A 26886-nucleotide genomic window follows, 5' to 3' on the forward strand; every position below is an offset into this window, starting at 1 on the left:
AAGAGCTAAAGAGGCAGAAGGATATGGCTTCTTTCAAACTCAGTCAGTACATATTGTAAACATTAACAATATGTGTAAAGTAGGTACGTACAGTAGCCTAAAAATAATAAAGTCACATGTTTGTAGTTGGCAAGCTGAATAAGAGTAAAACACAAATGTCCAGATGTGATAATCACATTACAAAATTCTGAAACATAAAAAATAGAGAACATGAATGACGCGGCTGTGGCTCAAGAAGTAGAGCGGGTCGTCCATGAATCACAAGCTCGGTGATTCAATCTCTGGCTCCTTCTGTCCACATGGCTAAATATCCCTGAGCAAGGCACTGAAACCCAAATTGCCCCTCAATGGCCAGTCCAGCGCGTTCTGTGTGAGTGTGTGCATGGGTGAATGAGAGGCATTGTAAAGCAGCTTTGTCCCACTCAGGTTGAAAAGTGCAATTTAAGTGCAGTCCATTTAACATTTACGATATAATGGAGGGTGTGTTGATAATGGGGTCTTAAAGGTTGGACATAAGCAATCCAGTTTATACAGTTATCAACTACTATATCATTTTTAATTCTCAAATTAGAAGCAAGCATTTCCATTGCATACAGTATATACTGTACGCTGACGTATTCATCAACACCAGCAACACGGTTTCCTTCTCCTAGTCAAAGACCTCAAACGTGCCCCCAAAAGTACTTTTAATAGATATATACCATTTCAGTACGTTGTATTCAAAATGAAAATATTTGTTGTATGTAAAACAGTTTTTAGGACGCAGTAGAGGAACAGAGACAGACTGATTTTAATTTATTTTGTACAAGGGTACAGAGAAATCAGATATAATTCTTAAATGTTAGCTTAACTCTCTTGTTGTTTGTTGTTCCCTCTCATGAAGCGTATGTAAGCTACTGGAATAATTATAAAAATGTTAGTTGATAATAATTATAATACATTTATTTGGATATCTGAAAGATCTATAAAGGTATTTTGGATCTATTAATGGAATAATGATTTATGAACTTAGGGTCAGATCTTGTTTATGATGAGAATAACACTAACTTACTCAACTAACTTATTGCAAAGAGTCGGCTCTCTATTATCTTTATTAGCATTATGATTTAAGATGTGAGGTTTTTTTTTTGGACATGACCCTTACTCTGTATCAGTTGTGTATCATCTGCAAAAGTAGCGAGAAGACCTGTCTACCGCCACATCTTCCAGACTTTTGTATTCCACTCTTAGGTGAATCTCTTATGCCAATTTAAGTCTGGCCACCGTGGAGTACATTTCTTCCTTTGCTATCACAGAGGTCAATGTCCTCCTGCAAGTGTAGGCAGACTTAATGATCCTAATCGAGCCTCCAACCTCTTATCATGATTGACCTGTGGATTTGACCCTGAGAATTTAGTATTTTTGTGCTTTTCAGGAGAATGTATTTATTCAAAATGGGATATAGAGGCAGCTATAGGCTGAACAATTCTGCTATAGTGCCTTACTCTCAGTACTGCTGTTTTTGGCTTCATGAGGCTCAGCGGTGCTGAGAAAGTGACAACATGATCTGTCTCTGTTCACCGTCACTCCTGCACCAGCCCTGCTGAGACTAGCACTCAAAGGCAGCAGGCTTTCAGAGGTCATAAATAACACAGAGCCCCAGTAAACATAAAGGTGAGCCGCTTCACCATCGGGTGGAAATGAACCGTTTTATTGGAACACCGTATGGTGTCCGTAAAACGTGAGTGCTTCTCACTAGACTTTTCACCAGGCCAACATTGCAGCCTTGCTCTGTCATAAAGCAGTGAACGCACATTTCAACCCACATGTTTGTTTTTGCGGTTTGGATAACCTCTATTAAGTGTTTTGGGAAGCAAAAAATGGTATTAAAAATTCATGTAAGTAGTCTGTCAGTAATTGTCAGGATGGGTTCTGTATTTGGAAACCAAGGTCTCCACTGGTTGCCTGTGGTTCGCTTAGCAGGGAACAGAGTGGCCAGTGTGTTGTTGGTGTGTGTGTGTGTGTGTGTGTGGACCTCAGATAGTGGTGTATATACAAAGACTCCTGTATGGAGTATGGTATACAGTATGAGGTGGTAAACTAGGCCCTAACTCATTTTACCGTCTGCTGCCCGAGATTAAGGGTAAAAGTCCTGCTCAAAAGTTAACTTGCATTCTTAACACTGCACATACAAGCTAAATGGGGTTTAAATCCATTGACTTATTGAAGTCTTAGTATAATTGTAGGTCTCTGAAGGTTCTCTCCTCCCCTATATTACCATTGAACTGATGCCTGGTATCCTTTTCTAGGTCTGTGTTGTGTACGTTGTAGTCATGGTTTGAATGAGTTTGTTGCAGCATTGGAGAGAAGTGTGTCTCTGAAAAATAAATGGGGGTATAAGGGGTTGAGATCTGTTGTGTTATAAACTACTTATAGTCTTGCACTATAGATTTTAGCTTTCTCTCTTGTTGCTGATCACTGATATTTATTGCCAGGGGCCCATTTAACATGGGCTACTTATAACAATAATGAATTGCTCTGCAATTGCTCCCTGTTTAACCTGGTTAGGTATAAACCTGTCAGATTGTAATATTGTAATATCATGAATGACAAACCGGGTGGCTATAGGTCAGGCCCTTCTGGAAGCGTAAGTCAATGCTACCCATTTATTCCAGTCACAGGACACAGAAAATGACTGTATCTAGAATGAATGTACATACACAAAATATGTACTTTTTCCCTCTGCTTCTTTTTGATCTTGTAGATTGCTTGTTTAGATTTTACCTTCATTATTTGTTATACGTTTTTACAAGAGTTTTGTAACAGCTACATTTATACAAATATTAAATATTAAAACCATGGAACAACACATTAGTAATAACACTAAAATCTTTCTGAATGCTAGAATATCTGCCACGCAGGAGCAGTTGGAAGGTTTCTGGTATCTCAATGTGCTGGTCTAGCTGTGAGGTGCGTTGCCTCTAGATAACTGCCCTTGAAAAGAAGAGATTGTGAAAAGAGGATGAGGCTTTGGTCTACCGGGACCAATCCACCTGTCGTCTTCCAGGAAGTGTTTGATCCTATCAGTGTAGAGATGGGTAACCGGAAGGCGCTCAATCTAACTCTGATCAATAGTTACTTATCATGTCTGGGAATACCTGACTGACTGATAGAATCCTCTACCCAATTTCCCACACAGACACACACACACGCATCGTTTGTGGATCTCAGACTTTGAGTCTGGCTATTAGAGTAATGCCACAGAGATACCAGTCCCCTAATGACCATGACCTTTTTAGGAGGTCACACATTCAAAACACTGGTTGTGGTGCTTGTAACCCCTTTTAACTGTTTATTTGACAATGAGTGAAGTGAAGAACTTGAGCCTCCCTTGTTAAAAAGGACTCAAAGGAAGGCGGATCTTAAAGGTAGAATTAAGTCTTCATAATATGAGTGGATGGCAGCAAAACACTCGTCCCTACTGAGCCCGTGTCTGATTATTTTAAGCCCAGTTACTTGGTGAGCGGCTGACAGGCCAAATAAACAGACTCTGTTTGAACTTTTTCTCTCCCTCTTCACACTTTTATCCGTTGTGTTCTTTACTGACTGGCCAAACACTTTTTTCCTAGTATTCAAAGAACTTTTCCAACTTCTCCCTCTGCAGGGCGAAGGAATATGAGACGTCAATGGAGGTAAAGACGCAAGTCCCTGACTCTCCATACAAGGCCAAGTGAGTGTTTTTACGTTTCATAGTTTTTCTTCATTTAGTTAATGTTTTAATATCCACATTATTGGATGGATTTTGTTGTTGTTTGATCATTGGTGAAAAGAGTAAGAGTGTTTTGTTAGTCCAAAACGCTAAAATATTAAGTTTATTCTCGTAGATAACCAAGAACATCTGAGGATCTGAAACCGTATTCTATTTGTAATATTTGCTTGAAAAATTACTTAAACAATTAATTGATCTTTTTCTGTTCATTGACTAATCATTTATCCGACTTAAAGTTTCAGCTCTACTGTGGTGGATAGAAGATGGCTGAAGCAGCATGGAAGAAGTGGTGTTTGTAAATAGATTGATAATAAACTATTGGCTCTTGTATGTTAAGGTTGCAGCGCCTGGTGAAGGACCTGTTGAAGCAGCTGCAGGGCCAAGACAGCGGCCAGTGGGCTAACAACAAAGTGTCTGGTCTGGACAGAACTCTGGGAGAGATCTCTCGCATCCTGGAGAAACAGGTAGAGCAACAAATGCATCACATCGACACATAAAACAATGTGAATGAGTTATATGTGTATTTTATCGGTGTGGTTATTATTATATTGGTTGTGTATTGAGCACCTCTAGCCTTCATTTTCTTTATCACAATGTTTGCCTGTTACCACTTCACATTCTCTTTGGTGCATTATGTCTGCCTTGCTGCTTGTCTGTCGACTGAACAGTCTGCAGCCGCGCACAGGTCATGCCAGCCCTTTGGCATGTTTCAGTGATGAGTTGTGTTTGGCTGTGTCTCCCTGTGTCTCACCCTCCCAATGTAGAGTATCACTTACTCCAAACCAACTTGCCTTTGGTTATTGGCTAATGAAGACCAGATTAACTGTGTTTTCATTGTGCACATGGTACCAATAGAGGAGCTTCCTAGCACGAGAGCAAGCATTGTCTCGTGTCTATGTGGATTGCACGACTCAGATGTCACTGGTTTAGATAATTTTATATTTTTTTCAGAGATGCGGCTTTTCTCTTGCACTTCTTTACAGCTGTATAATACAGTATGCACAATTGTCAGATATAATGGCAGACATTTCAAACTATAGCTGATTTGAAACATCTGTCCCAGAGGTTTTGTTGCATGACGTTCTTTTTTTACAGTAAAACTCACATCAATTTGAGACTGAGAGGAGGAATTAAAACACCTGCCACCGTGTTTATGATGAGGAGAATATACAGCCCACTTCCTGTAATGAGGCATAAATTTCCTGCCAAGTTGTGGTTCGAGCCATCATAACATCCCACTGTGCATGCCTCTGGGCGTGAGGATTGAGAGATTATGGTGTCCCATCAGTGACGAGGGGGGTGGCTGGAGAGGCTATTACCGAATTTCCCCAGAGAGGCAAAGAAAGAGGTGGCTGAGGTGGGTGGCACAGCGTCCTGTAAGGAGAGAGGAGGAGACCAGTGTGATGTGAGTAGCTCACAAGCTGTCACTACATGAGGGCTCCTCCCCTCAGCTCCACATACTCCCAGTGGGAGGTCAGAGGTCAGTGGGCCACAGTAGATGTGCTCTACTCAACAGCGGTGTCACTGTGAAGGAGGCATCTCTGTCCGGGTGCTCTTGCTTTGTCTTTCGCCTCGGCTCAAAGGCACATTTTTAAACTGTTTTGTCAAGTTCTGCTTCACCAGCTTCTTACAGAAATATCCACCCAAAGCTGAGCAGAAGAATTTGATTGGCCAATGAGGCAGCCTGGGGAGCACTTCCCTCTCTAATCCCTGGACAAAGTCAAATAAATAGAGTCTCCGTCAGCATGGCTGTCTGGCCCCTGAGTCACATCAAGTCGGGACCGTTTAGATTATTTGACCTAACAAGCATCTCTCATGTCATTGACTCACCTACAGATTTGTTTTTCTCCCCCATATCTGATTCAGTCTCCACTTTCTCTGCTAATTCCTTAGACAACACCCGACACTTCCCCTCCTGCACTGCTGTTTGGGTCCCCCCTCACTCCTCCCGTGCTTTCTAGGCTATGTCTAGTCTCTGACCCCAGTGTGTCTCTCCCTCTGTGGCCTCTAATGGTTTATTTTGTGTCAAACCTGATTTTTTCTTTACTCTCTGTGATTGAGGATATCAATTTTCCCAATGTGCTGCTCTTTTCGTTCCTTATTAGTGAGAACTTGTATTTATATATTGCCCAAAGTGTTTACCGCTGCTTTCAGTTAAAGCCTGTCTAAGAAAGTGCAACATGTATGACAGGTAAGGAACTGTCAGGAGCATGGTGCTCGGAGAGCCAAAGTCTTAACGTTTTCATTTGCCAGCTGTCGGAGCGTGTTTGGGCCAACCAGGGGGACTTTTGGGAGTTTTATCTGGGGACATGGGGGAAGGTGAAGGGCAGCGTGGCAGGATAATAAGGTTCCTTGCTTGGGCCCCCAGCAGACTGACAGATACAGCCCAGATCAACCGTGTCAGAAATTTGTCAGAGACTGCAAAAGTGAGCAACATGCGATTCAGTTTAGAAAAGTTCCAACATTAAACAAGTGTTACTGCGTTGTACGTTACTTCTTGGTTTTAAGAAAACTTGTATATAAAACCTAATGTCGCTATCTGTAAATAATAATACAATATTGTTTGTCTTGTGTGTTAACATTGACCATTTAACAAACATTTTCTCAAAAGCATTTTTTCACCTAACATTGTCTTAAACTTGTATGTGTAAAATAGAGAGTATACGTATGAAGATTCCTTTGGCCTCCCTAACAGGCATTTGTCATTATTTTGGACATTTTTAGATGCCTAAATGGTATCTGACCTGTATATCATTAACTTGGAGGCTGCCATTAGTTTGTTGAATAATCGGATGATTAATTGAGAAAATGAACTTGTACATTAATGGAGAATTATCTAAAAGTTTCAGGTTTTAATAGTCTTGTATTTTCTCATTTGTTGTCATGTGTTCCCTTTTGTTCCAGCCTCATGTTTGTTTCCTCACCACAAGACAAATAGGGAGTGAAATAGTTCTAAGCCTCTTGGTGTATAAGTTACAACTAGAGGCTGTCTGTGGTTTCTGTGGAAGGTTTGATTGTGTGCCACACGGGCCTTTGATTAATCTTGGTTCATTTAATAGAATAAACACAGTTTGTAGAATTATCCATTTCCATGTTCGCCCTGCACTTACATAGTCTACTAAATCATATGCTATTATGTCTTGTAAACATACAAGTTTATACTCGACCTTAAAATGTTTACTCCGGCAGCCTTGTTGTGGTTTACAGTTGACTCGGCCCACAGAGCTTTGTTTACCACTCTCAAGCGTTTCTATAAAGCTCTATGTATGATGATGAAACTCGTGTACGGAGAGGGTGATCGTTCTTTCCTTAGTCATTGTTAGGTTTTTAGTTGTGAAGGGATGAACTCTTGATTTTGAAGGTACAGATCAAATTTGAAGCCAAGACCTTAATGAACTCTGCCATTTGTTGTCCATCTGTTGGTGGGGCAGGACTGAGGCTGTGCCCTCCTCTCTGCTTTAATTAAAGTGTCTGATGGGAGGAGACTACAAAGTGCAATCTGGCTGGTCTGCTGGTCTGCGGACACTGTCGCAGGAATTACCAGCTGCTTCGGGCCTCCCATCAGCTGGGGTAACAATGGTCACCCTGGACAATAATTGGATAAGATTTCTCCCTGTTGTATAATTCAGGAGCCATCCTCCTCGCTTGTGTCTTAATGGTCAGCCCTTAGTGGTGGCCCTTTTAAGGGAAAATTAGTTGCTCATCCTGTTACTTTGTTTTGTTGTAGCTTCTGTTGGGGTCTGACCAAGCACTGACAGATTGGAACTTAAAGAGACACTCCTACATTAGGGGAAAGACGGTTGTTGGCTGTATTACCCACAGTAACGCTATGAATTTCATCTATGTGCTTTCGGTACAGAGATACTGAAGTTCCATGTTTAGCCTAGCATAGTGCAAAGAATTGGAGTAAGGGTTAACTGTCGGCCTACATTAAGAGAGCAGTTTAGTATGTCAATTGAGTATTTTTTCTCAGACCACAGAAACATTATGCAGTTGTTTTCAAAGGCTAAGTAGTACTCCTAAATTGACATTGACATGTTAAATATGTGCAGTGACACTCTAAAAGTGAAACAAGACTAAAAGTCTATAGCAGCTCTCTGAGTCTGTATATATGCACAGCAGTGCTTTGACAGGGTTTCCACTGATCCTTAAAAAAAGTCTTAAAAGGCATTGAATTCATGAATCTAAGGAAAAGGCCTTAATTGGTATTAAAATATCTTAAATCAATATTTATTCTTATTATGTATTTATAATATAATATATATATATATATATATATATATTTTTTTTTTTTTTTTTTTTTTCTCTGACATTAAAATCTCTGAATAATTGGTAACATCTGTTTTTTTAAATCAATCAAATTGAGCATTACACCTCAATTACCTAATGCCTCTCAAATTAACATCACACAGATCAAGATAGTCGAACCAATCTTTTATGTATATTGTTTGCGATCGTGTTGCTCAAAGCTAGCAGCGACATGAAGTGCAAGAAGATTGCAGCATGGCTGAAAGCAGTACCAGGCAATATATATACGAGGCACAGTGTATTTTGTGCAGGAAGTGTTTCAAACTGGTCACGATATTTGATGACGGGGTTTTATCTTCAACTTTTGTTATTGTCTAGTGCCATTTATAAAAAAAATACATTTAAAAAAAGTCTTAAAAGAAATCTAACTTGGCTGTAGGAACCCTGTTTGAGCTAAATGCTAACGTCAACATGCTAACATGCTCCCAATGACAATGCTAACATGCTGATGTGAAGCAGATATCACGATTGCCATGTTCACCATCTTAGGTTACTGTGTTAGCCCCACCAGCATTTGTTAGCCGCCTATGCATCCAAGAGTCCCTTTTGTTTTGTTTTTAACTGTGAGAGTGAGCAAATCCTCTTATCTAACTTTGAGTGCAAACAAGTCCCCAAAGTGTTCGAGTATCCGTTGGAGAACACTGGGTGGATGTGGGTGAAAACATTGTTTTCATCAAGTTAAGTTTGTATGCAAATTAATTTTACTGTGTACATACACTGTTACTGTAATTACATACAAACGTGATTCCTGTTGTGCGGTTAGGTTTGCAGAAAGGATTTGTCATCACTAGATGCGGTTTCCCATTTGCTTAGAAAGTCAACAGCTTTTCACAGCACCAAGATCAACATTTGCAGACCTCAGAGCTGTTATTGTGCAAAACAAACCTTTACTTTAAGTTTATGGTGAAATGTGTCTCATCACAGTTCCTGCTTTGTTTTCTGTGAACCATTGCATGCATAGACCACCTAAAGATAGTATGTCAGGTAGTTTGAACTTAATCCTCTTCACTCGTATTGTTCCATCATCACAACAGATAAATCTGTCAGCAGAGCAGAAAAGGAACTGACTAGCCAAGAAACCCAGCCAGGACTGGGCAGGTCCCAGTTACCCCCTTTAATACGGTTTGATAAGCTTCTATGAAAGAGCAGCCTTTTCTCATTTTGCCTAGAAGCTTTTAGGTAGGTGTGTTGATGAGAGGGTTAGGAGAGGGGTTAAGCCTAGCTCAGTGACTGAGACCCAATTGATTAGGCATGGAAACTGCTGGCAACATAAAGAAAGGAAGTTATAATGAGGTTGTTTTACAAACACTGCTTAGAGTCTTGAGACTGTCTTTGAGACATTTCTAATTATGTTGAAGGCAAAGTGTCTTAGGTGTGTTTGATAAAGTTAAACCCTAAATGATTGTTCAGTGCGTCTTCTGTATGTGTCTAACACCGGAATCGAGGAGCAGTTACCTCAGCATCGGGCATGAATGACGGATGAAGAGCTTATCTGTAATTTGGTAAAGCGCTTCTCTCTCAATGTGTTCAGGCTTGTTGGCAACTTCCCATCTGCGGAACAAAAGCGCTGTGAAGTGGCTGGATTTTAGTGCTGTCACAGCACTGACGAGCCTGTAACCTCATTAGGTGGAGGAGTGACCTGCAGTGTAACACGGCCCTCTGTGTGAAGAAGGCCCTCCATCAGCAGCTCCCCTCCAGCTCCTTTCCTCCCCATCAAACCCAAGCACAAACATGCCTGATAGTCAGCGCTCGCTCCTGGCTTTGTACTTGTTGATTTATAAGACACTGTAGCAACAGCATCTGACCTACTGCCAATTACTCTATCATCACAGGAGGGCAGGATCTAACTATTTACATGTGTACATAAATCTAATGTACAAGACTGACGTTTTTCCTCTACTGAGTAAGTTGATTAGTAATCTTTTTTTTTAATTAGAAGTAAATTGAGAAAAAAGAATGTAACTTTAAAATGAATCAATGGACAAGGTAGTATTAAATAAAGTCATTTTAAATAATATCCTCTTCCATGGCATTACTGCAGATTTTGTTTATTACACCATTGTGTACAACTTTGGCAGTTTAGTTTACTAAAGTCCTCTCTGACTGGAGGATCTACAGTAACTAGAAGTGAGAGGAGCGCCTCTGTGAGGCTGGGTGGTGTTGAAGGTTGAAGAAAAGTCTCTGAACAGGATTACTTTGCTCTTTAATCCCTGTAAATGCTGACACAATGGATAAAGAAATATAAATGCTCCCCCTTTTTTTTTTTTTTAAATCAATTTACGTTTAATTATGATGTGAATCTACTGTTTTTTCTGTTTCCTATCCTATTAGAATGATTGTCTTAAGTTCTTTAATTGCCCCCTTCTTTGTTTGGCTGAGTGGCATTTTCTCAGTCTCATTCAGTCTGTGGTCATCTGTTGAGAGACCACCCCGGTGCTAGCTGGAGCCTGCAGAGCATTTGCCTTTCACTGAAACTTGACTGTTGTGGGGCGGAGTTGGGTTGTGCACTTTTGAGATTAAACAGGAATACTTTTGGGATCACTTTGTTTCAGATTTCAATCCCCTCGCCCCTGTAGGAGAAAGAGTGGTTCCCTCTCTGGTGAGAGCCATGTAATCCCCTGTCCAGCCTGTGGCTAGTCGTCTCCTGACTGTACCTCTGTTTCACCATCTCTCTCTCTCTCTCTCTCTGTCTCTCGCTCTCCCTCTGTCTTTCTCTTTCTTTTCTGTCTGTCCTTGCCTCAACAGCACAATGCAGACCAAGTGGCCTTCCAAGTAGGCGGAGGCCTGACGGCTCTGGAACAGATTCTGCAGGTCGTTGCTGCTGCTTCCACGCCCACTGCAGTTCCTCGTATTCCTCTCAAGTGAGTACAGTTACCAAATTGAAATACTTACATTTTAATTAACATAAAGATATACTTTGAATACATGAAAGAGGATGTCACAGTGATTTTAACACACAAGTCGAAGCAAACAAACAAAAACAAAAATAAATTCTATGCCCTTCAGTTTATTATCATGACTTAATCAAGTTTCTGTTTCAAGCCAGCAGGGTGAGCTGTCTCTTTAGCGTATGATTGGAACAGTTTGATTTTTGAAACCAGTTGTTGTTTAGATCAGTGGTGACATTAGCCAAGAGTGAGAGTGATCTCGTTTACTACTGTGAGTGGAAGACTAAATTAAGGTTTATTGTCAGGATTGGCACAGGTGCTTTTATTTTTATTTAGCCTTTATTTAGACAGGTAAAATCTCATTGAGACACAAGGTCTCATTCTCAAGAGAGACCTGATCAGATGGTAACAGTACCATACAAAGTTACAGACAGGACGCTAAACACAGACAGGTGTGGAGTAATTTTCTGCAATGACAGACATTCCCTTAGAGCCTAAGTTTAAGATGAACACCAGCTGCATGATGGATGACTGAAAAAAATACCACATCTTCTCTTTTGATAAATCTAGATCTGTAGTGTTTTCTCTAATATAATTAGATTTCTGATGCAATCTTTTATTAGACTTAATAGATAGGATTCGCTGTACTCAAATAAATGATGAAAACACATATGGGCTGGCTTACTTGATGTATTTACTAGCAGGAAAAAGTCAACTATGTCTTTTCTATTTATTACTCTATGAATAGCAAATAATATCAAATAAATAGATGTAGTTATTTATGGCTGGCATTACACTGGAGGCTCCATACTGTTAAATATCCGTCTACTCTGTGCTTTATATTCACGAGGCCTCAAACAGCTGTTAGTCCTTCTTCCCAACGACTTCTCTTTGACTGTATCTGTTCTCTGACCCTACTGACAACACACTTCTTTATTTCCTTGTGATTGTTTTTGCAATTGCCCGAAGTGAGTGAGCTAATCTCAACTAACCTACTTTATCATTGTTTATAATTGCTTCATCTCAATAAATATCCTTAAAATGTATTTATGAGTAACAGCACTGCCCTTCTAGAAATGGAGAGCATTTCCATTTCCGTAATCAATTTGTGTTCATTCTTTTCTCTCGAAACACAAAAAGCACATGTGTCCCATCTATCATTTAGAGTGCAGAGTATTTCTGAGTTGTGGGTCTGGCGTTTGCATGGCCTGCCAGTAGATAACCTCAGAGAGGCTGCAGAACTCACGAGTGGGACGCTGTAATGGACTCGAATGGCCTTGCACTCCCATTCATTAGCATTTACTGGTCTCTGAATCTCTGCTAATGGACAAATGCTTCTTATATTTATAAGGCTTTTAAAGGGCATCACATGTATATTGATTTTTTTTTTGTACTCTCTCTTCCTCAATCATTGTAATCTGAGGGAATTTCAAGCCGACTTCTGAATTGGAAGAAATGTTATTATCTTAAATGGAAAGACTGTCTTCATGGACAAAGCGTTTGTTTGCAGTGTTTGTTTGCATATCCGTGCATGACTGTGTGTTAGCTTTAAGTGCATACAATACTTCCTTGGCATTTAAGACATCTTCTTGACATGATGCTGTGTTGAAGGAACAGGAAGTGGAAAATATACACTCGTGTTTCTATCCTCTGCACACTAACACAATCAAACTGTGGAGTGAATGAAATATTAAGTGTAAAATAATGGTCTTGAATTAGCTTTTCTTTCATAACTAAACATACCGCACATGGCTAAACAGGTTTCTCTGCAGAGGAGTTTTACAAGGCCTAATAGGTTATTTCAGTAGCTTGTTTAGGATCGAGCTTGATACCTCGGTTCACCGGCTTGCCTGTCAGTTAGTTCTGTGCTGCTAATACTGCTGGACCCTTGAGAGCTTTGCCAGCTGAGAGCCGAGAACTGAATCGGAGATAAGCCCCTGATGAACGCATCAATCCAGCCCCATGGAGACATTCCTCCTGACCACATATATTGTATACAATATGTTCTGTAGTGTAGATTGAAAGAATGTACCATGATGCATTAATGTAGTCATTAAAGTACAGTTGTAGGCTACAACTGTGTCTTTAAATAAAAGGCAGTGTATATTTATGGATCCATGTTCCGATTTGAACAGTCACAATTTCATTCAAACAAATCACACTGAGTCTTTTGGGGTTGTTTCTGCTTTGGAAACCGTGTGAAGTGCAGGAGAGATCACACTTTAACCTTGTGATGCACCTCAGTCAGGACAGTGTAGTCGGGAGCTGGTGACGAGGACACAGCCCGACTGTCTACTTATCACTATCCGTCATCTGGATGGCTGTGTGGCCTAATGGGCTGCTATGCAGACGCTCGCCCCAGAGTGCGCTACATTATCTGTTTACAGTGATGCTGCCGTATTGATCACCTCCTCCGACCAGATAAGCTGAGTGATTTACAAAAGAGGCAGCTGCGGAGATGCTCATGCCATATCTCTCCCCGGGCAGGCTGATTCCATATTGTTACCATTACATTAATGAGCTAATTCCTCTGCGAGGCTCCGCTAATGTCCTGGTGTAACCCTGTGGTTACTGGAATGTCTGGATCAGACTTTATGCAGCCACTATCATTAGCATCAGCTGGAGAGATGATATCACTCAAAACTCCTAATGACTTCCCAAATGTTAGCTTGTAGTTTTATTTTTTACTACACATTAATTATAGGAGTTCATTTCATTTTCATTATGTTGTTTATTTTTCTCTGTAATTCATACTCATGGACTTAAATATGCTTAAATCACTTAACACCATTGTAAAACATTTTAATATGTGTCTCTTGGCTGCAATTTACAATTAATCTGGCAATTTCTCTCACAAGTAATTGTTTGGTCTATAAGATATTTTTTTAAAGTCCATCGCAAGTTCCCAGAGCCGAAGGTGGCGTCCTTCAAATTGCTTGTTTTATGCAATTAACAGTCCAAAACCAAAATATGTACAATTTACTATCAAGTCTTAGAACATCTGTAAATATTCCCATTTGAGATACTGAGACCTTTGGATTCTTGGCTTAATTAATTTTCTGTCAATCGACTAATTGTTTCAGCTCTATTGTTTTGTGACTTAAATATAAAATAATATTTATAAATTGAGATCTATATACTTTATGTAATGTTGTACTGTATGTACCAGTAGCATATACAATCACCATTATGGAGTTGAAGCTGTTTTGTCCCAGACTGTTAAACTAGTATAGACTAAATAAATAAAGGGACCTACTCGTGTTACTACTCTTGAGGTTCAGTAGTTAGTTTGGATGGAATAATTATTGTTGTGTTACTTAGTAATACTTAGTTTTATCAATTAAACTTAAAAATCAGTGTCAAAGATGACTAGAATCCTTTTTTGATTGTCCTTATGTCTTCCAATAGGGGTCACTGAAGAGGAAAGTGGAGGAAATACTTCTGTACTGCTTGTAAATGGTCCCAGCATTGGGCTCCATCTGCCTGAACACAACTTGTGCTTTTTAAAAACCAAACAACAAAGAGAACCGAGACACTTGTCTATGATAAGTCGGGGAGCAAAATCTAATTCAAAAGTATAAATTCTAATGTTTTGATCGTACTGTGCGTTGACAATTTATGTTTCCACCAAAAAGAAAAGCAGAGCTATGACGGTAACTTAAACAGGTGATCTCCAGAGAAGGCTTTTGGACATTGCGTGTTAACTCAATTTGTATTTCCACCATTGTCTCACATGACCTGGTGTATCCTGTGAAATCAGAACTGCTACCTGTGGTTTTATTTCAGGATGTTTTCCACCTTTTTTTGAGAGTGTGTGTGTGTGTGTGTGTGTCCACGCACTCTGCGCTTGTGCGTGATGCTGTGTGACGGCTCATCAGATTTCTCCCCCTTCATACCTGGCCAGTGTGGCACGACAGCCAGAGTAGATGTCTTGGAAGCACTCAGGGTATCAGAGAGATCAACAGCAGAATCAAATTAAATGTCATTTAGATGGCAGTGAATGAAGGGATTGTTTGACAGCACAAGGAAATGGATTTGCTCCTCACCTTTTTATTTTGGCTTAGGATTCTTTTTCTTCCCCTGAACACAAATTTACCCTGTTTAAGAGGCAGGGACTCAACCTGATCTGGAAGTTGGTCAGATTTCTGCAGCGTTGCTCCAGTCAGGCTTGACTGCGCACATAGGAAACGCACAGAGAGGGTGAGAAATGTGAGACTCAGGTTGAGGAGCACAGATCTCAGGCTTGATAAGTCAAGGCAGTGACAAAAAGCATAAAGAGCCTTTTACATGCTTGTTGTCCTGTTGTCCACTCAATTAAGAGTTGGCTATTTACTATACTCACTGACTGTATGTTGAAAGATGGACACAATCCATAACCATATATCTCTCTGCGAGGGAAACTCGTATATAAACTGGAGAGTTTACCAGGCAGTACATTCGGGATGCTTTTTGATTTAGTTTGGACAAATGATGACCTTCAGGAATAGTTTTCTTCTTAGACTTTTTTTCTGACCTTGTCTATGAGCTTTTAAGTCAAATTTTGAATATTAGGAGTTCAAATTCAGAGGTCAGTTGCACACTCCATCCCCCCCCTCCTCCCAAGCCTCAACCTTATCATGCGTAGGGCTGTTGGCCACCCAGGCAGAGCCCCCAGAGGGCTGCAGGGGGACGAGACGGGATCAGATGTGCTCCATCCCTCTACCTCTTGGCCTCATTTCTCTATGGATTTGAATAGCTTTACAGGTAAAATGGTATTCCCTGGCTGTGTGAGGTTAAGCTGTTTAGTGTAGGTGGGCAGATTACATCGCTCATTATTTGCATCTCACTTTCTTATTCTCATTCCTATCTCATTTCTCAGGTCTAACTTCTAAACTTCAAATCAGAAATATTATAGATGACAACGCACTGGATGGATAGTGGCTGTGGTCATTTTGGAAACATGTGAAGTACAATCTCTGTGTAATATGAACCTCATAGTGGTGTAGGTGGAGGAATGTTGCTTGCTCAGATAGGCTGGCACAAAGTTTTTGTGCAACATGAGACAGGGTGGCGTGGCACTTTACCAAATTGTTCTGCAAAATCTTTGACTGGAGCTGTCATTGAGGGGGATTGAGATAGTGAGAATCCCAGAGAGGGCGGACTATCAGGTGTCGTGCTCATCAAGCTCAATTATGTGGGAGGAAACCAAAGACAGATCACTGTGATGGTTCATTGTACACGCTGGTGTAAGGGCATAACTCAAACATGCTTTTGACAGCCTCCTCATTTGTTCAGAGACGACCAAAGACAAGCCTGATTAGCTGTGTTACAAAGCAATTGCATGCTCATTACTCGAGCAGTTGAGTGAGTCGATTGTAAAGCCAGAGGGCCCGATCTGTCTTGACAGAAGTCAAGTGATTTAATTAGAATAAAGTTGTCAGGTTGTAGAGAAAATACAGGCATGCCTTGAATTAAAATGGTGTGTAATTCTACTTTCCCTATTAAAATCTAACGTTATTTCTTGAAAAGCTTTCACAATACCCTGTGTATACTCCTGAGTAGTATGTGATAAGGGGAACAGTCTCAGAAATCATTGCACCATATGCCGAACATGAAAAAACAGGCTGAAGACTGAATGAAATTAACACACCTGTCACATAGTTTCATTGGTAGTTTGGCAAAGTTAATGTTTATGGCAAAGTGGAAACTGCCTGTATTTCATTTGACAAACAAAATGATATGATACAAGCTGATGAGTTGTCCCTGACTGTTTGCCTTGTAGGAGTCAGAAAGAGTGCATTGCCTCTCCAGTCCGCTGAGCTAAAACGTCTCTAAATCTTCACGAGAAGTTCAAAGAAGATTACTGCCTTCTTCATTTCTTCTTGAAGGAACGATTGAATACCCCATTATTGTGACTTGCATGGCAGCATTCCAAGGAGGTTTGAAGCTGTTATAAAAGAAATGGAGACGCTATTGCTTCCCAGGTATACTCTGTAAAATATGTACAACAATAATTTGTTAGGGAAGAGAGCACCAAATCTCAGCTGTCATAGGTGTAACCTGACTGCTACCATTGACCAACATGAACTTTATCCGGCCGTTCTGAAGCAGCTCTTTGACAGTAATCAAGTCAGTCCTGCATAGTCATTTTATCTCTCATAGGTAATATGATATCCCTAACATTGTGCCCTACTTTACTCAACAGGCCCATCTTAAATACCAGGGTAGTGACTTAAAGCTGCTAAAGTAACTCCTGTCCTTTGGAGGAATGTACATGTCGTCTACCAAATCTCGAACTTCATAAGCTGTGTGAAGCATATAATTATAAAACAGTATTTAAGAAAAAGTAGTTGAGTTGTCGTTTTGGTATTGGCATAGAAGCTGATCTTTGTCCCATGTTCACTGGAGAGTCCTGATGCAGTGTGGCGGCACACAGAATAGTTTAGTTGGGATCTCATGTTACCTCACCTCTTGCTCCGCACAGACTGCTCAATCAGTGTACTTAACCATTATGCCTTAACTTTTTCCACCCTCTCTTAGCTTTAATAAAATTACTGTCGATATAGCTGCCATATAGGACATTTACAATTTGCAAGAGAGCTCTGCTCTGTTATTGTTTTCAGGTGGACGGAAGCTAGGTTTGATGTCAGATTTGGACACTATCCGATCACACAAAATATAGTGCTTCTCACATTAACACCACATTCCATGTCTGACAGCTTTACTCTGCAATGTCAATAGTGATGCAGCGAAACGACTGATCCGCCCACGAGCAAATGCAGAGCAAAGAATAGAGGAAGTTATTGACAGACTTGGGTCTGCCTCAGCCTAATCTATTTTCCTTTGCTTTGCCAGCGTGGTTGGACCGAAAACGTGCAGCAGATGTGAAGGTTTCGGTAGATATCAAAATGTTTACCAGTTGAAATAAACATGGCCTACTTTAGGCACTGGAGAGGCAGATTCCTTTCTTCCAGCGAGCAGATAGGCACGCCATTCCGCCAATGGCTAAAATATACAGTTGTCAGAAAATATTAACTGATGAAACGGGTGCAAGGGGGAGTAGTAGTCACAGCAGAAGGATTGGTCAGTTATCTGAAGCATTAATCTTCTCTGGGGCTTGTTTTAGAGCCGACATAATACAGAGGCATGCTGACTGCCTCAGCACTGGCCGCTGCCTGGCGGCTGTGAGGAGCTGCTGAGAGGAGTTGTTTTATCTCTCCAGCGGAAATGCTGCACCATCTCAGCCAAGATGGGACTGAGATTGCGCTCAGCTCTTCTGAAGGTGGCTGTAGTGAGGGGAGTCTCCGCATAAGTAGCTGATATGAGTGTTTTATTCCTCAAATCGGCTTCCTTGCTCGCGCTGTCAGTGAGATATGCTTTTGACTTGTGAAGATAAACTGCACCCTTAAGAAACCACAAATACAGGAGAGTGTGTTTGGTTTCCTGATGACTGCAGATTGTCTTGTCAGTGCCCAGGGCTAGACATTTACATCCCACTAGTAGTGTTTCTTCAATGAATTGCAAGGGGGAGTAGCAGACTGTCTTGAGGTGTGTTTTTTGTTTAACTTGTGATCAATAACTCTTTGTCATCTTTCTGTGTTAGATCCCTCTGTGCTGCTGTAAATACCTACTATCTGGCATGTTCCTGCTGCCCCCTCAACTGCTCCTATGTGCTGTTTAGCAACAAGATAGCGCTCCTCATCGACATGCTGCTGCATCAGCTAACAGTAAGTTAATGGATTCCCCAGCACATGACCGAGACTTTATTTGTATAAAGTTTAGAAAATGAAAAGGAGATGCTGAATATGTTTGGATGCAGGGTATTCAAGGTGTGATCAAGTATTTCTAACGTTGCCACACAAACATTTAGCCTTTTTTTTTATTAAACCTTCCTTGTTTTCTTTACATTCATCTGTTGATATACACTTCTTTGACCGCTGGTGTCTGTTCCTGCCACAGTGTTAATGAAAGACAGAGCAAGACACAAGCTAGCAAGTAACAAACCGTTGCCCAACCTCTCCGCTGATGCCTCCTGACTGAGGGAATGTGAGAGCGCAGTCAGGCAGGCAAGCAGGCTGCATTGCGGCGACATGTCAGCCCATATCCTTCAGCACTCTGTAAGGAGGACTGTAAACATCAGCCCACTCCAAACATCTAACGGTGGCGGCTCACTGGGGCCGCCTACACTCACAACACAGACAGGACAAGGCACAGGCACAGGGTTGTGGTACATGCATGAACTCTTCTGGGGCTTCCTTCTCCAGTGAGTGAGTTCCAATCCAAGGCAGTCATATTTCCTTAGGGCACACAGGGAGAGGTTAGCCTGTATGGTTCAGTTTATATAAAACATATCCCAGCAGCTGCTCTGCTGATTGACACATCCAACAGCACTGTAGGAGACAAACTAACTGTTCTCCATGCAGATTAACAATTTGGCTCAAATATTATCCATGCTCCTACACACCCTGCTTTAATAAATTGATTTAATTTACAAGTCAGACAACAACGTGTTTTTAATTCCACACAGCTTTGTTTTTGTTATTGTGTTTTATTGCTTGACCTGAGTGCGTGCGTTTTCATGTGTACGTCTTATGTTCTGGTATGCGTGTGTGTGAGCAATGGACTAAAGCAGTGGGGGTTGCACTGTCATATGAGCATGTACCCTTTTAATTAGATTTGTGGAGAATGTCGGTGGATTTACCTATGCTGTCAGCGTGCACCCCAAACCATTAGACCAAATGAGAAAGCTTTACCTTTTGTAAGGTTCTCCATGTTACACTGTAGCACTAAATTTTAAACTGGGACCTCTGCTTGTGTTTCATAAAGTTTTGTCTGGAAATGCTCATCTGACTGCTGTTTGATTTCTTTCTACAACCTTTTTTATTGGACTTCCATCTTGTCAGCATGTTCCTGATTCATAGTAAATCTTTACTTGTTTACAACAGAGTTTTTGTCATTTGTGTGAGGAAATGCCTTAATCAGCTGCTATATGACTTTATTGTAGCTATTACAAATCACAGGAGGGTAATAACATGTTTTGGCCGACAGCCTGTGAAAAATCTACTCACTTAACCTCTTACCGTGTAATTAGCCAACAACGTGGGGAAATCCTTTTGCTAAAAGAAAATAGGCCATTTACCATTAGTCTCTAGTCTTGAATGGTGAGGTTAAATGGACCGGCCTTTGGTTTATCTCTCACGCTCCGTTGATATTGTGTCTAATGGCATTTGGATGCTGTCAGATTTGTAATGCAATGTGTCGGCATCAAGGTTCATCAAAGAACCTTTGTTTATTAAAGCCTCCTCGGTATGCTACCTTCTGTAAATGTTATTTTTTCTTCCATTCTTGCAGCTATATGTCCCAGATGAAGACAAATCTATTTTTGGACGCAGTGTGAGCAAACAAGTCTTTGAGGGTTTGACGACAGGCCTGCTGCAGACCATTGCTACCATCCTGGGGTCTCTGTGGCCGCATATTTCTGCGTCTGGACAATGCGAAAACACATGGATTTCCACCGCAGATGCCAAGGTCAAGAGCTCTGCCACAGAGTCCTTCAACACTCGCACACAAGACCTAATCAGGTATTTTCCTTCCAACACTCTGTATTACGCTTCTCCTCCTCATACCTCGCACCTCTTTTTCTCATCTCATGACCTTTTTACCTCCTTCAGTACATCCCTCCTCCACTCCTCTTCACTGGGTTGAGAGTGGTCAACCTCTGATTTCCTCAACAGCATGCCTTATGTAAAGAATAGGCTTACAAAATGTCAGATCTCTTGGAAATGGTCCAACTGGTGTCTTGTTAGAATGGGAGTAGTGTGAGAATGAGGGTGTAGTCTGGCATCCTTCCAGCTTGTACTTTTTCCTCGCATTCAATGCCACATTTCAAGTAAAATCCGTTTCTAGGGGGGGGGGGGGGCACAAAGTAGCATAAACAAAGAGAACTTCCAAAGCTTTGAAAGGTCTCCTTGAAGCTGGCGTTGGAGTTAGCCATGTAGGTCTGGGCTGTATGAGTCTGGCTGTGTTGGAGAAATGTGGGCTGTGAGGAAAGGCAGGCCCGGCCTGATGAAGCCTTGTGGAAGAGCGCAGTCTTTCCACCATCCCTCCCACAAGCCATGATTCATCTGGACGGAGCAGCTGCACAGGCCCACCACTCTCATCCACTGACCCAGTCGTAACCCTGGAGACAGGGGAGGGCCTGAGAAAAATGGTGTCGTCAGACTGGTAATCCAAAGTACGGGCACAAGATTTACCTCAACTGCCTTGTATAATGTATATGCTAGTGAGGAAGGACAAAAGATCAAAACATTTTTAGCTTTTGCAACACTCTCCCATTATGCAAACCCATATATCACACAGAGAGGAGATCACCATTCTCTCCTCTCATTACCAGTTTGACAGTTTGACTTTCAGCGCTTTTAATGCCCTATCATTGTCAGAAATGTTGCGACACCGAGTGGCAAGTTCGACCACCAAGCAGGTTGTCAAACATAGACCAGGCATTGAACAAAGCAGTCGGTGTGAAGAAAGATCCTTTCAACTCAAGTAAAGCTGTGGAAGAGGATCAAGTCAAAACAATGGGACTTGGCTTAAGTGTCAGATGACCTGCAGTGGAGGTTGAAAACGGTCATAATCACCTGTTTTGAGAGGACCGCAATGAGTGACAGCTCTAACAAAAAAAGGTATTTGAAAGAAGCCAAGAGTCAAGACAGCGACTACATCGGCTCCCAGAGAGGCCCTGACTGGCAGCTGTAGTGTTCTTTAGATTTTTGGAAGCTTCTGTCGCCTGAGCTGAGCCCAAGTCCAAGCACACCGGAGCTGTGAGAAGACGGCCCCAGGTCAGCAGACCGCCGAGGGCCCAGGGCTGGGCTGGCACAGGGGCCACAACAGCCCTCTAATGACACTATTAGCAGTGATTTGTGGCTGAAAGAGTACAGGGAACATGATCATGAGACCTGTCATTGGCAGAGACAAATTGGAGATATCGCAGTAATAGCAGGGGGTGGAGGGCTTAGGTGAGGTATCTGCTTTCAGCTGCAGTGCTGTAGAAGTATGCACAGTAAAGGCCTTTGTTTGCCTGTGTGAGATGAGCTTTTTACACAGAAAGTCACATTTCTTTTAACATTTTGGGAAAATTCTGTTAACCACTGCGTATTTGTTTTTTCTCTTCTTTCTTCCAGCTATGTCGTAAACATGGGTTTGATTGACAAGCTGTACGGGTGCTTCTTGTCGATCCAAGGTCCTGTAGACGAGCACCCCAAGATGTCTGCTTTCCTCCAGCAAGCCTCAGCTCTGTTGCACAGCATGTGTAAACTGTGTTTTGTCGTAACCGGACGGTGAGCATGTCTCTTTAACACACCATTAACATCCCTGTGATCTCTTGATCTTCCTCTGACAAACACACACACACACACCTTTCTCTGTGCGTGTCATGACAGAGACTGAGTCCCTGTCAGTTCTTTAATGTCATAAGGTTCCATAAAGACGGGGCTCACAGGTTACTCAAACAAAGACTGTGGTTCCTCTACAATCAGCCAGCAGGTCGTTTCCTCCAGCCAGCTAGCTGGCTAAGCTGCCGTTACTGCAGATAGAGATAGGCATCTACTTGACCCAGCGCTCTGTCACTCACCATAAACCTTAGCCTGCAGCGTGGGGGGAGCCCACCCACGTGTGCTACAGTGACCTCCACTCAGAGAGGTTCAGTGGCGCCGCTGACAGAGGCTACGCATACAGTCACACCAAGGGACATCACCACCACACTTCCTCACTTAAAATGCTGAGCATGCTAGCAGGGTCAGATATGCTTTGATGCCGCGCATTACAATGACATTTGAACTGGAATAAGCTTTATGCATTTTGACTGTCATACACAATCTAGGTATCAATCGAGCCAATGAACCTTTCTTGCATAACGACACCTCTTTCCTCCATGATCTTGTCATTGCGTTTGAAGCGTCGCCCAGTGTGCTGCTCTACCTCGCCAGCTGCAAGGTGCTGCAATAACAATGACCAGCTGCTTCACAGCAGCACAGTAGAACACAAGTACAGCACGACTGCATGTTTGTCACTGAATATCTGTGAGAAAACATAGTGTCAGACTTTGCAGGTTTAATGAGCACAGTGTTATGATCAATACAGCAGACAGCAGCTCTGTTCTGCCAAGATTCTCCGTGTGTCATATATACGAATGCTCAGTGGGCTTGTAGAATATTTTGGCCATGCCAGTTGCTGTGTCAGGGGATTATAATGGCATTAGGAGGCTGTGTTCTTGCCTAGCAGCATATTTCACGCAGAGCCTGTTGGCTAACATCAAGTATCAGCATGCACTGTAAGATCCATCCAGAGGTCACACACCCTCCATTCTACATGGCTGCAAATCATAGCTGGTGCTGCGGTAGTTTTAAATTGTCTGTCTTAACTAGCCAGGGGTTTTAACCTGAGTCTTCTTCTGCTTTGCGACTGAAGATAATTAATAACATTCCTTTTCTTTAGCATTGCAGGTTTTGTTTTATTTTCAGACAATGCAGTAATGTTGAGTGTATGGTCCAGTTGACCTTCAGGTACTGTTATGATAAAATAATACTTTTTAACTTACTTCATGTTTTGTTAAAGCATGTTGTAATTGTTCATTTTCAATGATTGGGTTCTCCACCTAAATGTCTATCTTGTTGACGCTCCGAGCATGACAGATTTGCTTTAAACTGGAACTGGAACTTTCTCCACACTGTCAAGCTTGTACTCAAAGTACCTCTTCTTTCCGGCCAGCGTTATCCCTGGCTTTATTTTTAACATGCGTTTCAATGAAAGGGTGATGTTAACAATCCCTTTAACCAACAAGGTGGCATCTTGTTGGAATCAAACAAACCTATCACCTTGAATCCTCTCAGGCGGGCCTTGATTAAATGTGCCAGAGCAGTCAGCACCTTGTCAGGCAGCTCAGTACAATCTGCCAGCTTGAACTCGCTGCCATGAGCTGCACGTCATGGCATTAACTGTGTTTACTGTAGCTGGAGAGGGAGCGGAAGAGCCGATCTTGAATCTTGAAGGTCCCACTCTTCAGCTGCACCCAAACTTGCTGCCAGTGAATTTTACTAGTTAAGTCAAAAAAGGGAAACAGATTGAAGGTCGTTGCATGCAAAGACTGAGAAACTGTTATTCCATAAATACACAGAAGAGCTGAAGATGAAGTAAAGTAGCAGCTGTTATCGAAATATGCAACACATTTTAAACTTCCACTCGTAGCAGTCAGTTAAGTCAGGTTATACAGCAGTACTAACAGGGTAGTATTGCTAATCTAAAGGGAAAGTCATCTTTAAGCCCTTGTCTGGTGAGTAAATCTTGAAGACGCCATGTTTGTTTTTGTTACATGACAGCAGTATAAAGGTTCAGAATAATATGATATGATAGTATCATATCTGTGTGTATTTGTTAATGAACTCTTACATTAGGGCTGCACGATATGAGGGAAATACGCAATATGTGATTACTTTGTTGAATATCGCGATAATGATATTACTTGTGATAAATAAACGGATATTAAAGTGTACTCGGTTTTCTGCTGCGTTCACTGTACTGCTAAAATACAACAAATTGCTTGTTGAATAAAAAGAAAAATGAAAGGAAATTATTTCCAACACATAATGCACCATTAAAAACATTGTTACATTTTAAAGTGAAGTTTTCTACTGATGCTCTCCTTCAACTAACGCAAAAGATGCCTGAGTGCAATATCAGCGTCTTTGTGATGTGTTTATCGTCCAAGTTGACATCGCGATGACGATTAAAATAAATAAATATATATATATATATATTACATATTACATTTATTTGTGGTTTTGCTGACCACACACTTTCTCCTCTCCAGTGCTCCCAGTATATTTGACAATAAACGCCAGGACCCAACTGGATTGACGGCCCTGCTGCAGTCCACAGACCTGGTGGGAGTGGTGCACACTCTGTATTGTATCCTGCTGCACAGTTTCTCGCCTGAGTCTTCTTCACAGAGTCAGGAGCCTTACAGCCCCGGGGTCATCCAGGTGGCTTTGCAAGGCATCCGCTTCCTCAACAGCTTAGCCCTGCTTGACCTATCCGCCTTCCAGGTATTATCCAAAATATATTCTCTTTTAACTTTTCAAAAATAAAAATTCTATAAAGATCTAGCAGATTTTGCTTTTGGTGACTAAAGGTTAGACATAGAATTGTTTTTTCTTTACAGTTCTGCATGGATTTTTATTTTTGTAGATACACCATTACAGTATACCATACATGTTTTATAGACTGCCATTCACAGTACGTGGTTGGTAGGAGGAATAGCTGGTACCTTCACATTAACAAACTGGTATTTGAATAAACAGAAATAATCCCGTATCACATCTATCCTAAAAGTATTTAAATTATCCTCCCTGGATTGAATAAATCTGTATACATGATCACATTGATGTTAGTTCCTTTTGTTAAGAGCCGTTAGAAGAGGAGTTACTCTCCTCAGGACAAAGCTGACCTGTGGACATAAACACAGGTGCCCTCTGACCCCGTGTCACTTGTTGGGGTTGAATAAAGCCCGGTGGGTCAGCCGTTAGGATGGAGCACGAGTGATTATCACTGTATGCAGGGCCGTACATTACACACCCTGAGGAGGAGGAGAGGGAGACAGCTTCACTGTGCTAAGTCACCACATAGACGGAAAGGCACGAGAGCAAGCAGGAATGCTGTTAATTATTTTAATGTCTTGTGGTAATTACTTTGAAGCGGCTTCCTCTCACTGACCCGCCACACTCGGGCAACTCAAAACAGCTGCAAATGAAAGCGTTTCACTGCCGGAGTTTTATGAACATTTTAAATAATGTTTCTTTTTTTGGCCGGGGGTTGTAATCACCTTGTGTTTCACATTACCTGCACAGCACCAGGGCTATGTACAGTATATGTGTTGCGGTGGATGAATGATCAGAATTTAGGCCGTTAATGCTCTCTGCTGCCGCATCAGCTCCCAGTAATATGTTGAGAGGAATTTCAGAAGGGTTCAGTGCAATATAAATAACTGTGTTTTGCAGTGGTTGTGATTTTGGCAGAATATGCAGCAACAAATCTGTAAGCCTCGAAAATAAATGTGAAAAAAGGAGCACAAGTTCACATTCAAACCAGAAATGCCTTTTCTTCCTTGCTTTGCTGTTTTCCTGTTTGCATTTTGAAACTGCAAGTTGATTTTCTTTTTTTCTTTTTTTCTTTTTTTTTTATCTAAATGTATTTATTTATAAATAACATTTTGCCTTTGTTCTGTTTGACAGCTGCTTGCATGTTTCAGTGGGTTTACTATGTTGCCTGCGTGCATAAGTTATGAGGCCTGAAAACTGCCTTTAGCTTCTCAGGTATTGCGCTTATGGACGTTACGATGCTAACGCACCCAAACTTCCAGTGGAATAGTGATGATCTTATGGTGCTCTGTCACACTGACATGTTTATTAAATACTGTCTGTGAGCTGCTCCTAGCATCTCATTTCTGAGCGGGATTGGGGTGTTTTATGGTGGATCCCCGCTTGAGTTGCTTATCCTCTTACACCATGTATGTTCCCACCGGCAAAACATATAGTCATTTATTACTTTGTGATTACAGAGAGCTCAATACAATCATAGACAACGCCTGCTTAATTTACTGTAAAACATACTAACATGTTTTGTCTGTGACCTGTCAGTCTGTCCTAGGAGCTGAAGGCCTGTCCCTAGCTTTCCGACACATCGTCAGCTCCCTGCTCTGGTACTGTACCCAGCATTCCTCTGAAGAGCTGCTGCACGACGTCATCATCTGCGTGGGATACTTTACCGTTAACCACTCGGACAACCAGGTAAGCCAGCTTGAACCGGCCAATTTCTTCTTTTGTTTTACTTCTCTAAATATTGAGATATACAGAAATTATTTTATAGTTAAAGCTGTAACTTACGATTGATTTAGTTAATAAACAATCTACT

The 26886-nt window shown here is 41.4% G+C and overlaps 1 protein-coding gene across 3 annotated transcripts in view; it reads left to right on the forward strand.

The window, feature by feature from the left end:
* The window catches only part of scaper (S-phase cyclin A-associated protein in the ER), a 57997-nt gene that overhangs the window by 23115 nt on the left and 7996 nt on the right, over positions 1-26886 (forward strand). For all 3 annotated transcript variants that reach the window (XM_029434802.1, XM_029434804.1, XM_029434803.1), the window contains 8 exons: positions 3644-3709; positions 4086-4212; positions 10802-10917; positions 18527-18650; positions 20275-20504; positions 22104-22259; positions 24788-25022; positions 26613-26762. In XM_029434802.1, the coding sequence (XP_029290662.1) occupies positions 3644-3709; positions 4086-4212; positions 10802-10917; positions 18527-18650; positions 20275-20504; positions 22104-22259; positions 24788-25022; positions 26613-26762 (1204 nt within the window). The remainder of the gene's footprint in view (positions 1-3643; positions 3710-4085; positions 4213-10801; positions 10918-18526; positions 18651-20274; positions 20505-22103; positions 22260-24787; positions 25023-26612; positions 26763-26886) is intronic.

This window comes from Cottoperca gobio, chromosome 6 (genome assembly GCF_900634415.1).
Source record: "Cottoperca gobio chromosome 6, fCotGob3.1, whole genome shotgun sequence".
In the NCBI taxonomy this organism is placed as follows: domain Eukaryota; kingdom Metazoa; phylum Chordata; class Actinopteri; order Perciformes; family Bovichtidae; genus Cottoperca; species Cottoperca gobio.